Source organism: Haemaphysalis longicornis, unplaced genomic scaffold (assembly GCF_048455015.1).
Source record: "Haemaphysalis longicornis isolate Haplotype H1 unplaced genomic scaffold, Haemaphysalis longicornis Haplotype H1 scaffold_13, whole genome shotgun sequence".
In the NCBI taxonomy this organism is placed as follows: Eukaryota; Metazoa; Arthropoda; class Arachnida; order Ixodida; family Ixodidae; genus Haemaphysalis; species Haemaphysalis longicornis.
The window spans coordinates 83,247,753-83,261,849 of record NW_027526233.1 but is presented as its reverse complement, the minus strand read 5'-3'; the positions used below and the strand labels follow the sequence as shown (position 1 = coordinate 83,261,849).

Here is a 14,097-nt window from a genome sequence, read left to right as displayed (position 1 = left end):
CACAAAGTTAGTATGAAATTGTACAGAAATTACAAGAATTCCATGCTAATTGGTAAAGAGATTATTCCGGAATTTTTCACTTTACGTAGCCATACGTTTATTTGGTGGGATTCAGCAAAACGATATCGGTGCGATGAACACATTTCAGGCGATAATATTCGTCGCGGAAGCAGAATTTGATTACTCGTTCTACGATTTTGCGAAACTCAGCGGCTTTTTGATAAAAAGACCTTGCTTGACAATGTTTGGCAAGCATCCAATCGTCTGCCATCGTCAGAGTACGCTTTTGCCAAGTATTCCCAAAATTTGTTCACAAGCAGCTAACTAATAATTTGTTTCAGTTAGACATATTTTATTACAGGCCCTGATTTTAAAAACGACAAAAATTCACACACCCCAAACACTAGTTGCCTTGCAGGGAATAAAAAAGGTTTAGTTTTAAACTCCGCAATGGATAGGCTGGTATTGTTTGTGCTGCCACGTATGAGCACTGCGTTTGATGTAGGTAGTTCATAGTTTATTAGCTGTGCTTATCTTAGAGAAGAAATATGTAGAACAACAATCCCGTAGAAGGTAGCACATTCACTCTATGCATGGTACTGAAGGGCTGGCCAGAGTAGCACATGTCCAAAGGCACGCACATCTCTATTTTACATACTCTGCAATATAGAATATACTGTAAACACACGCTGTAACAACGTGCATATTCTGCACTTAGGTTGATTGCATGTTTTGTAAACCTATTACAGTCTCATTCAAATAACAAACGTCCCATCTGCTCTGGACACCTATGACAATATTATCACCCTTTTCACTTTTTGATGGTTTATTACCATTGTCACATGAAGTTTATAAACACTGATTGGACTCATAGCCAGAGGCTAGTACAGCGTACAATAAGGAAAGTAATGGACAGAGGCTTGAAATATCAATTACGCATAATACAGATATAGGTGTACAGACACTGTAAATATCAGTTCCGTGTGATTATGAGCATACACGTTTACAAACTAGAGAAGTATTTCTCTCCTTAAACAATTGGGTCACAAGTAACAAAACTCCATGTGCTCATACCATCAAAAAGTCATTACAGGTACCTTTGTGGACACCTCTTGAACCATGAGTTAAAATATTAAACACACGATAACTGTCACGGGTTTTATGAAGTGCAAAAAAGAAGGACGGTTTAAGAGACTCACCAGTGCATAATGGTACAATTATAAGGGTTCACCACCAAAGAAAAAAAGAAGCAGTTAGAAACTGCTCAAGAACTTATTCTTTAGTTTTACCGCAGCATTATGTGATCTCTTCAAAACAGTGGGCAACTATTCCAGATCTTTATCCCTGTGAATTGCATTATTATCTTGCCATAAACGTTATTTCTTGGCGCCAAGTTAAATTTAACGAACGTGAGACTTCTACTAGGACGAGAAGAAGTATAAAATAACTCGGCATCAAAGAGGGTATTGTATTTTAAAATAATATTAACGCGAACAATCGCTTTTGTAAGTTGTGTTTTGCAAATTTTTGTGAGTTGAAGTATCACCGGCAGCATTTTGTGGGATAAATGAAACCACCGAATGCGGCGGTCTTCATTGACAGATGATTTTTTATTTGACTGCACAGTTGCTTTCGTGAAGGAACTGTGGAATCTTGTGTGCTTTGGTTGTAAATAGGATTAGAGGGGACATAATAAACGTGCCCTAATCCCATCATGTGGAAGCCTTCGTATCTTCAAGGTTCCACAAGATAGAAAGACTTCGTTTTGATAATAATGTCTGCAGCAGCCCAACCTTTTTCCAACAACGAGGTCACCTAGAGAAGGCAAAAAACCTAACTGACCGATTCCGTGCTCGTCTTACGTTCGGGATGACGCTAGTTAAATTCCCCCCAGTATCTACCTTTTTTGCTACTCAATTAGCTATATTTTTTGCGATAACTTTAATTGGGCATGTGGTGTGCTCCGGAGTAATCTACCTTTTTCGAATCTCGGAGATGTCGGCTCTTTTGCGTGTGATGCCTGAGACATTTTGTGCTATCGTTACACTGTGCGTATTTTAGAAAACGAAGGCGATTTCCGTAATTCGACAAAAACCGGAAGAAAAACAAAATTGAATCTGCTAACTGAGATAAGATGCTAGCAGAATGTAATTGCTCACCCGTCAGTCGTGATGGAGACCTCCTAAATGTGTTGTCACGTAGCCGAAAACGACACAGTTGTCTTAAGGAAAAACAGGTTTATTAGAGCGAACGTGCGCCCCATTAACAACTCAATGAATCAACAGGCGTCGAAGCTGCAGTCAACAAAGTGACGTGTGCAGGAGAGTGTCGGCGAATCGAATGCCGCGGCGTCTACTCTGCGGCATTTATCTTTTGGCGCCGATGTTGCTAGAACCGTCGAATTACATCGAGAACACTGAAGCTCAAAGAAGACTATTCTAGGCTAGTTATGTTAGGGCGCAACAACCTTCCTATCTATCTTTTTTCACTCATCGTACTATTTTCGCCCAGACGGCATTCCTGTAGGAGATACATAACAAGTGTCCAGTGCTGAAACGGAATCGCGAATTTTGTAATATACGAAAACAAAAAAGCAACAAAGGCATCTTTTAAAAGATTGCAGCAAAGGACATTGTACAACATCAAACGACAATACAGTCGCAAATTATAAAATAAAAGAGAAAAAGGAAAACACTACAAACGGCGAAATAACAAAGGACGTTCTGTAAAACGAGTCACAGCGGTTATCAAACATTGCAGTGGGCGGCAACACGCAGCTGGAATAATAAATAAAAAACAAAAACAAATAATTGACAGGAACAAGATCACGGTTATTCAAGAAACACCGTTTTCAATGTCGCCAAGAAGATATTACCTTAGCGGCATGACAAACATAACACCAGAAGCGCAAGGGACGCTTTCTGGAAGCATGTTCCAATCGCCAATATACCGATCTCACCGCGAGTTTCATTACGCCACCGCTGCCGCAACGCATGATTGTAACTGGAGTATTCCGTGAATGCTCGGCGTATTCAGCTACGGAGCTGCTGCATCGGTGAACTGCAATAATCAGCCTTAGTTGCCTTATTTGAATGAACCACGAGGTTGGATTCACGTGCTGCGTGCCGGGATGTTATAACAACAGCGTCAAACACAAGGCCATCGGATTTCACGTGTTCCCGAAGGATCCGAAGCTCCGAGAGGCATGGGTGCAGAAGATAAACCGAGTCGGACAGAGTGGCAAGTCAGGCACACTTTCTCGTTCAAAGTGTTTGTGAATTTTGTGTGTTTAATGCGGTACAGCTTAGCAGCGTTCAATACCGCGTCATAAAAGGTTTGCCACACTACCGATGTGCCGATCAGCGACCCCAAAACTTCGCATCTTCTGCTCGATCCCCTTGCCGGGGCGATCGCCGACATCAGCGACACATTGGGGACAACTTGGTTTCCTTGCAAAATGGTGATCGCTAAAATGTAGGAAGCCTAAAATGACATCTTATAAAACGTTATGACGACAGTCAGGCGTCTAGCGAAAACGATACGCCTGATACAGGGCCAGCCTAACTGCACTTCCGAGCTCGCGCCACTGCATTGCGATAGCTCAGCCCTGCGGCGACAACATCGAAGCCAACGAGATAGCCGTTGTCTCACGGCTCCTTTCGATATGTAGAGAGTTTTAGCTAGCCGTTTTTGACGGTCCGCTCTGCTCCGATAGCAAGCGGGAGCGCCATTGCGCATGCGTGGCACGCTAGCGCGCTACCGGCGATACCGGAGCGGGGCCCCGCTCCGCTAACCGGGGCCTCTTAGCGGACCGTCGCGGCAGCTTACGCTACCGGGCGGAATTCCAACATGGCTGCCCACGCAATGCGAGCGCGCTCCGGCGAACTTCGTTTCTTCAGTTGAAACACGATCGACGGAGCCGCGAAAGCGCTTCCGAGTAGGCAAAAGTGCCACACACCTCAAAGATTTTTAGAACGGAAGTGAAAAACGTCGACCGAAGCGCGGGGCTGCTTCTATGCAGCGCCGAGAGAGACAGCCTTGGCTTGGCTATTGCAAAGTTTATTGGCTTGTTTATTGTGATTTAGAAAAATTATACCATGTCAGCGACTACATTATACAAAAAAAGGTCAAATGAGGCCAAGAAACACGGTATTTTACTTTGTTTAAGCGACCACATACAAATTCTTATGTTTCCATTAGGTTGAAGTTTTGGTTTGCAGGCGTACGCGAAACGACCAGTCACGGGAATCATTCCCGTCGAGGGAGATACGGTTATCGCTTAGCTAAAAGCCTTTGGGCTGCTGACGCTCCGGCTGTGCTGAGCGGGACGCCGGGAGCATAGCGGAGCGTCAAAAACGGTCAGCTAAAACTCTCTAGTGATACCTTTACGGGACGTAAAGCAGCATCAACAATAACAAATCATAGTATTTCGCGCCTGCCTTACCACTGCAGTTTCGAAGCGGTGCATGCCTATCGACGATATCAGTGCCGAGCAATCTGCTGCGATGCCGCGGGCAGAACAGGTCGAGCGGCAGCGGCGCATGTCAGTCACGGAATAATACATTTTTTTTTGCGGCGAATATTTATCTCCATTCCCGCCTTGTCATATCATCGAAGCCCTGCATTGGCCGCACATCTTCTATGTGAAGTTTTGCTTTCGCGAAACGCCAACGCTGGCAGGTTTTCATTTCTTTTTAGATGCGACGCTGAGAGGAGCATCTCTTGCTGGCGGCCCTGCCCTTCCAGCGTCGTGGTCGTCCGTGTCCGCAGAGCCAATGCCACCTAGAAAAAAGTTCCGGCCTGCTCACTGCCGCCGTGATTTCACGCGTGTTGACCGAGCCGCGCGGGCGGCGCGTCTCGTCGCCTACCGCGGAAACAAACGATCGCTTGGAGTTCCACATATGTGACCGTTTTATTTTGCAATTTACGCTGTAATCACCGCTGCTTTATGCAAGCCACGACGCTTTAACGTTCGTTCTCACATAAACATATACCTGTGGCAAGAAAATCACGTCGGCCTCGGAAGTATAATGAAGAAAAATGAGTACGACGGACGTTGGATTTGCACATTCATTTTACTTACATGTCATCTGTTGGCCCAGCCTTTGTCAAAGAAATACATGCTTTTTGGTTCCCTTATATACAGACTATAAATAATACAGTGTTGCGCTCAAAAATCACAAAGAGCATAAAAATGTGAAATAGCGATAACGCTGGCGAGGTTGATCATAAGGCAAGTGATATGCTGTACTCGCGATGATACAGATAGATGGCGCGTGTCAAAAAAACAAAACAATGAGGTTCAAAGCTGGGCGAGTTCATTATTGATCATCATGCCATATAGGTGAAGCAGAGCCCTCTGAATGAGAACACGCACTTGCTGCACCCGCAACTAATTTGATCAATCGCTAGTTTACTAAGCATTGCAATGCAAAACACTCTAGCGCAATATAAAAACCACTGAAATGTGGCAAACTGGTGGCATACAGTAAGTACAGAAACAAATCATTGCTTTACTAAGCAATATGTTGCAGACCACTCGAGAACAATAAAATGGTGAAGATAATAATAAAGCCTCGCGCGACCGTACAGGCAGAATGCAGGTGATACACACTTCTCAGTAACCGCCATAGTAAGCAATATGAATGGTGAGGGCTTTTATTGGCGTGTACGGTAAAATACCCTGTCGTGCAGACACTATGAACACTACAGTAATATAACTTAACTGTACGAGAAATGAATAAGAGCTTTTTGAAAAAAAAAAGCTGTGTTCTACCCATTTGCAATGTACATAGAACGCATAACAACTTCCTGTTCATTTTGAAAACTTCTGCAGTTTCCTTTGCTGTGGCTGCGTTTTTTTAGTCTTCAAAATATCTGTCTTCATGTGAACGTAGTTTTTCAGAAGAGTGTTTGCTGCTGCCACAAGTATATTAGTCAGCATAGTGTCAGGGTGATGACCATTGGCACAGACATCGAAATCCTCACTTTCACAAAGGTGCCTTGTGATAGACACAAGAACCTCCCTCTGTTTAGGAGTTGCATGAAAACGTGAGGCATTCTCTTTGCTGGTAAGCTGTTCTAAAACAATGTGGGCGTGTAGAACTGCATTAATGACAGTCGGCTGGGGAAACTTCACAGCTCCTCTCGAGAGGCTTTCAATCAGGACGTTTCTCTCAAGCTGAATTTCCCGGTCCTCAGATGTAATATTTATGGCACAATACTCACAAGGCAGCTTCTTTAACGCGGCGTGGGCGCAAAAGCCTGCGATGTACGTTATTACTGCCAAATTGGACTCCTTATTTTTTATATCACAGTCTGATATCTTAATACCGTACTCCTGTGTCAGTTCAGCTCCGTCAAATGTTACAGCACATGGCTTCTGTATTTCCTGCATATCGGGCAAAACCAAACTGTCTTGTAGCCCCAGCTTCTTTTCTCACTCGAAGACTTGCTGTATTGATATGTCGTAATTTGTTCCAGAGAGCCGACGGTACTGTCCGAACCTTTCCTCCAAACTGTCGGTCTGAAATTTGCCCAGCAAGACATAGTTGAAATTCAGTTCTTCAAGGCAGTACCGGCACAGTTCGACAAGCGAGTAACAAGTAAGCCGCAGCGCGGCATGGGTTTCTGTGGTTAATGCCCCGGTATCCATCCTGATGTCTCGCCACGTGTCCAACCAATCTACGAAATCGTTAAGAAATTCGATCTGCTTGTCACTCAAACTCCTTACTGGATCCTGAAGCGGATCTCTGAGGCGCCGGCCCTTTGAGGGGCTTTTTACATTGACAATATGCCACCACTTCAAAATTAGGTCAATGAATTAGGGTGTCCCAGCGGCGTAGTTCAAACTGAGTTCGTTTCCGCGAATTTTTAGAGCCTCCACCACAAATGAACTGAAAACTTAAAACAAGCTCCACGTTCTGGCGCTCAATGTTGGATGGATGCAGTGCTTTATAGCTAAGTCCATAGCCAAACTTTGAGACAGTGTGTTGCTCAGAAGCATGCAGGTCCCGAAGAGCTTTGAAAGAGGCTCCGTTTACCTGAACTAACGAGGAAGTGCTGGGAAATTCAGGGGAAAAGATGCACGTACCAGGATTTTTTTGGTTCAACCAGTTGTTCCTTATACATTTTAGAAGGTGTACAGGATCTACCACATAAAAAAGGGGTCTTGAATTGTCTGCTGGGTGGGCGTACACAATGTAAACTGTTCGCGTCTTAGAAAAAAAGGACATCACCTTTCTGTTTATCGAATTGTTGTCTGTGATTACTGCGATGACAGTGAGCCCTGCTTTCTCAAGCTCTAGAATTGTATTTCTCAGGGCCTCATGCAGTTCAACTGCGTCGATGTTTGCCACTGGCAGAATGTGAGCGACATCCTTGTGCGCTGATAGCAAGGACTGCATCATAAAAACATGAGCTGTTTTGGCTGCTTCTTCCGAATTAGAAGCCGCCCCGGTCACCGAGCCGCCTTTGTATTCAAAGTACGGCTGAATAAGGATCTCGTCCACCATTATAGTCACAACCTTTTCATGTGGTTTGAGAAGGCTTGATCGCTTCTTCACAGAACGTAAAAACGCTTCATCGTCCTGCTCATTTGCAGGATTCACGTTATATTGCGAACAGATTCGCACGAGCGTAGATCGATGTGGCAGTACTACCTTGCCAGCGCTGCGAATGAATCGGTAGGCGTGTGGGGAAATAGTGTGCAAAATACTAGAGAATATCAAAAGCTCAGCAGAGTACCGTACTGAGTGGTCATTTTTCTGCAGTAGCTCAAGCTGTTCCTTGATAAATCCAAGGGTTTCTATTTTCTCTTGCGGCAAAAGATCATCTGACCTGAGGTTGTCCACCAAGAAGAACAACAAGTTGAAACTTGCCTTCACTTTTTCATCCTTATCACAAACGTCTGGACCCTTGAAACTTCTGACACTGTCTAGTGCGGCCTGCAGGCAGCGCAGATCGCCAAGTCTAGATGAGATGAGGAGATCTTTCCCAAATAGTTTCGCCTTCCTCCAGAAAGCCGTAACCTCCATGTTGCTGCTGACAACCACAGATCTTTCAACTTCCGGTGGATCTTCGCCCTCTACATGAAAAACAGAACAGCGTGTGCTGCTTGTACTGCTGTCTAGTAGCTGGAGAGGTCGACGCGTTGTAGTCGCGATACAAGGTCCTCGTATGACTGCAGCTTATTTTGGCGGTCCTCTTCTTCGTGCGAAGAAACGGACTGTCGAATAGCTTCCTCCAGATGCGATGCTTCGCGACGTTTCCTCTTTTCCTCGGGCTCCTCGCGCACTGGCGCGCAGTCGCTCAGGTAAGCCGGGGAATTGGGAAAGATTGTCGGCACTGCGTCCGGAGTCAGCCGAGTGGCACCCATGGCAGCTTCTATTTTCCTGCCGGTACTAGGATCGGTGTACGTGGTGGTCGTCCTCAAGTACTCAGGCTTGAAATGGAGCTCGCATACCTGCAAACCATTGACAAAAATAAAATGTATTATTAGAGGCTTTCTCCTTCACACCACCCTCATTTACTTGGCTATAAAATACGGAAATCTTAGCTCTGTACAGACATGCACATGTCAATGAAGTGAACCAGTAGACATTTGAAGGAAATGTATTGATTACGGGGTTTAACGCACCGAAACTGCACAGCTAGGCGATGAGGCGCGCCGCAGTGGAAGCCTCCGGGTCAATTTTAAACCACCCGTGGGGACCTTTAACGTGCGCCTAAGTCTCGTACACACTAGCGTTTTTGATTTCGCCTCCATCAGAAAAGCGGCCGCCGCGGCCGGGAATCGAACCCGCGTCCTTGCGCTCAGCAGCACGACGCCTTAGCCATGCTGAGCCACCACGGCGGGTCATTTCAAGGAAACAAAGTAACGGAAGGGGCTGGGGTGATGGGCATGTAATTATAAAACCACAAGAAAGTCGCGGGTACAGCATCAGGAAATAAACAACATACATGAATTCATGTCATCACCCCACTCTCATATTTCTCAATTAAAAATCGGAGCTCTTACAGAAGTGTGGGGTGCCCTGCAGCAAAATCGAAATTTAAACGACAACTCTCAAGATAATTGCACAGCAATCGAGGAAAATATAGAGAATGCAAGAAAGTGTGCTCTGAGTATTTCCTATATGAGTATTTCCCCAAATACTCATCACGAAACGTTAAGTGATAACGTGTGTACAAATAAAACAACACCCTCTTTGATGCCACTTGTTGTCCTTCCAGACTTTTTCCTTTTTCTGCCTACCTTCGTTCTAACGACGCATATGACCCCTTCAAAAACATATTTACTCATAGATGTCACGCTGCAGAACGGCAGGCTAGGAAGCGGGCAGGCAGAAAGGTGAACTCGCCCACTCGGCCAGTGAAGTTCACGAGTTACTTCTAAAGAAACGAACGACAATGTACTTGGCGAGAACGAGTGCCAGCCGTTTCTCGCATGCGTTTTAATACTTGAATCATCGAAATTTCTTGACAGAGCACTGGATAGCAAATACACCCGAGAACAAACAGCGAATTCGAGTGTTGCGTGAACTTATAATGCGTCCCAGCGCTTCCAGAAAGAACATCACTTAAAACATGCGAGCCACCTTATAGCCATAGCGCAATTCCCATTACAACAAAGCGGCAAAGCCAAAGCGAATGGTTCAACACACAAATTAACACACGCGGCAATATCAATAGCGTGAACATAACAAAGCACGAATTACTCAATAGCAAGTAATGAAAACGTATACATGCCTTTGGATCGCGGAGAGAACGAATATCGACGTCATTTCGACGAACGGCATGCTCCCATACCACTCTGCGGGCGTCCTTGGGGAACTAGAACACTCGAACTTTTGGTCTGGTGTCGTAGTCCCGCGACAATTCGGCACGCAGCATCGCCCCATTACGATAGTTAGCAGGCGAACATTCGGTTAACGACCAAGCACATCACACCATCACGCAGCTTTTCACATATTCAAAGAAACACCTCTTCTCAGGTCGCCAGAAACACCACAACAGCGTAACAAGAACAAAGGACACCAACACACCGCGTCAACTGCTCGCCAGGCTTAGCACTCCGGCCAACTCGAACGGCGCGGCACAGCCACTCGACGGAAGCTGTAGGTCAAAACTGAGTGACGTCACAGGTCACGACCGGAGGAGCGAACAGGCCTGATGCTGTTCTAGAGGGCGCTGGCAGAGCTGCGTCTCTCCTCCGCTCACCCCCTCTCCTCTCGCCGTGATAGCGCGCCCTCTCCCCAACATCTGTGGCGCGCGCGGTACGGCGCCCTCTCTCACTCCGTCGGTGGGCGGCGCCGTGGGCATGGGCAGCGCCCTCTCTCTCCGCGGTCTCCTCTCCTTCGGGCGCGGTGCACACACAAGCGGAGGGCCACGCTCCGGCCGGTCTCTCAGTTGACGGTCGTCCGCGCTATGCTTGCTCTCTCTCTCTCTCTCGCATTACCCGACGATTGCTAACGCAATTCGAGTAATCGACCCAACGGAAACGCACAATGGAACCCCCTTCAGCGTTGCATCACACCAGGGTTCCCGCGAGGGGAGGTGGGCGTAATGTTTTCTCATTCACTCTTCCCGGTCCCCCTTTTTTCACCTCTCTGCCCCATTGTCGCCACTTTTGCAGAGCCCGAGGGATTGTCTCGCTGCTAGTGCTGATGGTGGTTATGTGTTACGCGTCTGATTTAGCTGTGAGTCCGCATGTTTGTCATGCTATATTAGTAATGTGTTATGAAAGTGCTGAAAAGTTGTCAGGCCTCATTCAGTGTCAGTTCTGGCAGTCTTACTTTTTGTTGCATCAAGAGACTTGCAATGCGGAGCAGTGTAAATGGCATTCAAGGAATCCTTCCGTCAAATCAGTGCTCTTTTGACGTGTGTATGACATTCTAACCGAGCAGTAAATATAAGCTGTCACTGGTGCATGATATGTCATTCAAACTAACTGTTGTGTCTTAATTGATGATGGGCACTCCATTTGTGCGTCTATGTGTGTGTTTATAATGCGTGTATTTTTGTTCATTAGGGTCTCGAAGTTCGTCCCTACCACCGGCCACAAAGTGTGTGGTGAGCATTTTGAAGGACGCCGAAAGCCGTACATGGTTCGGGTGCCGACAATCTTCCCTCTCAAACAGGAGAAGATTGTCAAGAGGCGTCCGTCGATACGAAAGAAGGTATGGGGCGAAAATATAAAACATTCCTGTAGTGAGCAAGCGATGCTAACAAGAAAACATTTTAATAAGCACCTTACTGCACCCTGCCATGTTTCAAAACTCTATTCCTGAATTTTTTTTATTCTTCCCATGTGGTAGCCCCCGGAACGTAATGATGTGGATCAAGTGCAAGTGCCAAATTCCCCGAGAGCTCCTCAGCTGAAGGGAACTGCGGCACTAACCTTGATACTCCTGGAGGAAGACGTGTTGGAGAAGACGTTGTCTTACTTGCAGAACATTCCTATTCATATGAGAAAAGAAATGAACATGCAGTTGTGAACAGGCTGAAGGAGGCAGTTACACAGCTCCAAGAGGAGCTGGAAGAGGCCAACAAAATGATTGCGGCACTTAGGCAGCAGCTGGAAGACAGCAAGAAAGCTCATGGTGAAGCTGTGAAGTCGTGCAACAGTTCGCAACAAAAGATGCGGTGCCTGAAATTTGAGCTATCATGCACCTGCAGGCAGCTCAAAGAGGCTCGTAGCAAAAAAGAAAGCGAGTTTCATTATGACAATATTGTTCAAGATGAAAAAAGGCTGAAATATTACACTGGATTTAAGACACGGAAGTTGCTGGAGGCATTTTGGTCAATGCTGGAGGAAGACGTAAACAGTCTTCGATTTTGGAAAATGAAGGATACAAGAAATGAAGACAGAAAATTCGTGCCTAGTATGAAGACGCAGTTGATCCTGGTGTTAATGCGCCTTCGATTGGGTCTCGTAGGTACAGACCTTGCCTTTAGCTAAAATACCTCTCTTACCTACAAACACATGAGAGAGAAAGACGGCAACAACCAGGTAACGAAATGGAAAAATGTAAAAGACGTTTCAGAACCCGCACGGGAGCGTTACTTGGTCGGTGCCGTCTTTCTCTCTCAAATGTACCCTCCCGACCAGACGGTTGTCCGTCAAACCCTTGACTTCACCGACAAACATATTGGTATACGTTACACGAGGCAACACTCAATCTATTGCTTCAATACGCAGGTTTGGGGTGTCAGAAAGCACGGTGTCGCATATTTGGATCACCTGGCTTGACTTCCTGAACAACAGGCTTATCCAGGTATGTGCCTAGTTTTCACATTTATTGTATCATCCTGCTTCTGAAACCTTTGTCCATACGACCATTCCACGACTTGTGTTGTGAGAAAAATACATGGACATTGTTTATGAGACCAAATGATATAATTTATGTGCTATCTTATTGCGTATCTATCTCTTGCACCTTCTTTGTTGTTCTTGGTTCATTTCGAAACTCAATATCCCTCCATGCCATCCTCCCTGTACTTCGCCAAACAGGCCCCGAAGCCACAATGCTGCACATATTTAAGAAAGTGTCTGTGCACGACTGTATCACCTGCGCAACACTAGCTCGATGGAGATAATGTGATAACATTGGCATAACAACTACATTTTGAAGGCGGCAGCATGAAAAGGGCAGTGTTATGGTGAATAAGTGGCCTCTTGTGGTCACTGTCATCAAATTCAAATGCACTTCGCTAATGTGTTAATTATGATATAGTGGGTGGCTTGAGTACTTGAATAGTAATCTTTTTGTCGCACAAACGTTGACAGTCACTGCACGACAAATTATACAAAACTGCAGTTGCTTTTAATGTGCCTCTAAAAGGACAGCTATACAATATTGCCATTGGCAACCAAAATTCTTCACTGATTTAGGTTCATATGAGCTGGTTAAAGCCACTGACAAAGCTAAATGACATTATACTTGGATGCGGTTGTTTCTGCTACGGCTTACAAGACTGACTGCTATGGAAGGGTCATACTACAAAAAAGAGACATCTGTTGAAAAGGCCAAGTTGATCCCAAAATAATCAGCCAATTTAACTTTAGGGTCCCTCTTTCTGGCTCAAAAAGGACTATGCGAATCAAGGAATGCAATGGTATGCACAAGGGCCAAGAACTTCAATTCATTCCTATGACTGTTCTTTTTGTGATTGTTTTCCAGGAAAGGACTTCCACAGTGTGCAAACTTCTTTTCTTTGGCGCAGGTACCAACATCGATGCCGCCTCAGCTGTGCGACAAGTACCGTTCACAGGCGTTCCTAACCAAGGGCTATTCACACTGTCGATGAAATACTGGACTGTACGGAGATTTACATAGAAACACCGTCATCATTTCGTGTCCAAAGTGAGACATTTTCAGAGTATAAGAAGCAGAACGCTGCGAAAGGCCTCATAGTCAGCAGCCCTAACGGCTTCGTCGTAGTTGTGCCTGACCTTGCACCTGGTCGTCTATCAGACAAAGCTCTCACTAACTCTTCCAATGTTTTAGACAAGTTTTTCCCAGGACGGAGCATTGTGGCAGACAGGGACTTCACTATTCAGGATGAATGCAAGGCGCGGTCACTGCATTTGAACATTCCCCCTTTCATGGACGGGAGGCCTCAACTTTCTCAAGAAGAAGAGGAGGAAACCAGAAAGATTGCCAGTGTGTGGATACATATTGAGAGAGTAATTCGAAGAGTAAAAACGTTTAAAATTCGGTCCCATGTATTTCCCAACACCATGGCAGATCACCTAAACAAGAAATGGCCCATATGTGCTCGTTTGACAAACTTTGTGGATGTGCCTTTGCTATGAAGTTTGAAATCCTCATTTATAAGCAGTTTTAATCCCGCAATGCCCCAGTTAAGTAAAGCAACAAGCTTGTCAATTGATAACAGATTTATTGAAGCAATAAATTAACATTGCACATTTCATATAATCATTGATTACATAGCATTCAGCATACATATACAGTTTCTCCAATGTTGTGAAGAAAACTCTCAAACTTCTATGCTTTCTGTGAACAGTTGTTTAAGTTGTCCTAATTTCTATATTTGCTTTTTTGTATTTCTTTCATTAATTGCAATTGAGCA

At 45.3% G+C, this 14,097-nt stretch overlaps 1 protein-coding gene and 2 pseudogenes across 1 annotated transcript; 1 reads left to right on the top strand and 2 right to left on the bottom strand.

The window, feature by feature from the left end:
• Positions 1-3,092: 3,092 nt before the first annotated feature.
• On the top strand, positions 3,093-13,872 carry LOC144163918 (uncharacterized; annotated as a pseudogene).
• Positions 5,816-6,397, bottom strand: LOC144164179 (uncharacterized). Its single transcript, XM_077694690.1, has one exon. It carries the CDS (start codon positions 6,395-6,397, stop codon positions 5,816-5,818), a length of 582 nt encoding a protein of 193 aa, XP_077550816.1.
• On the bottom strand, positions 8,129-9,902 carry LOC144164123 (uncharacterized; annotated as a pseudogene).
• Positions 13,873-14,097: the final 225 nt, after the last annotated feature.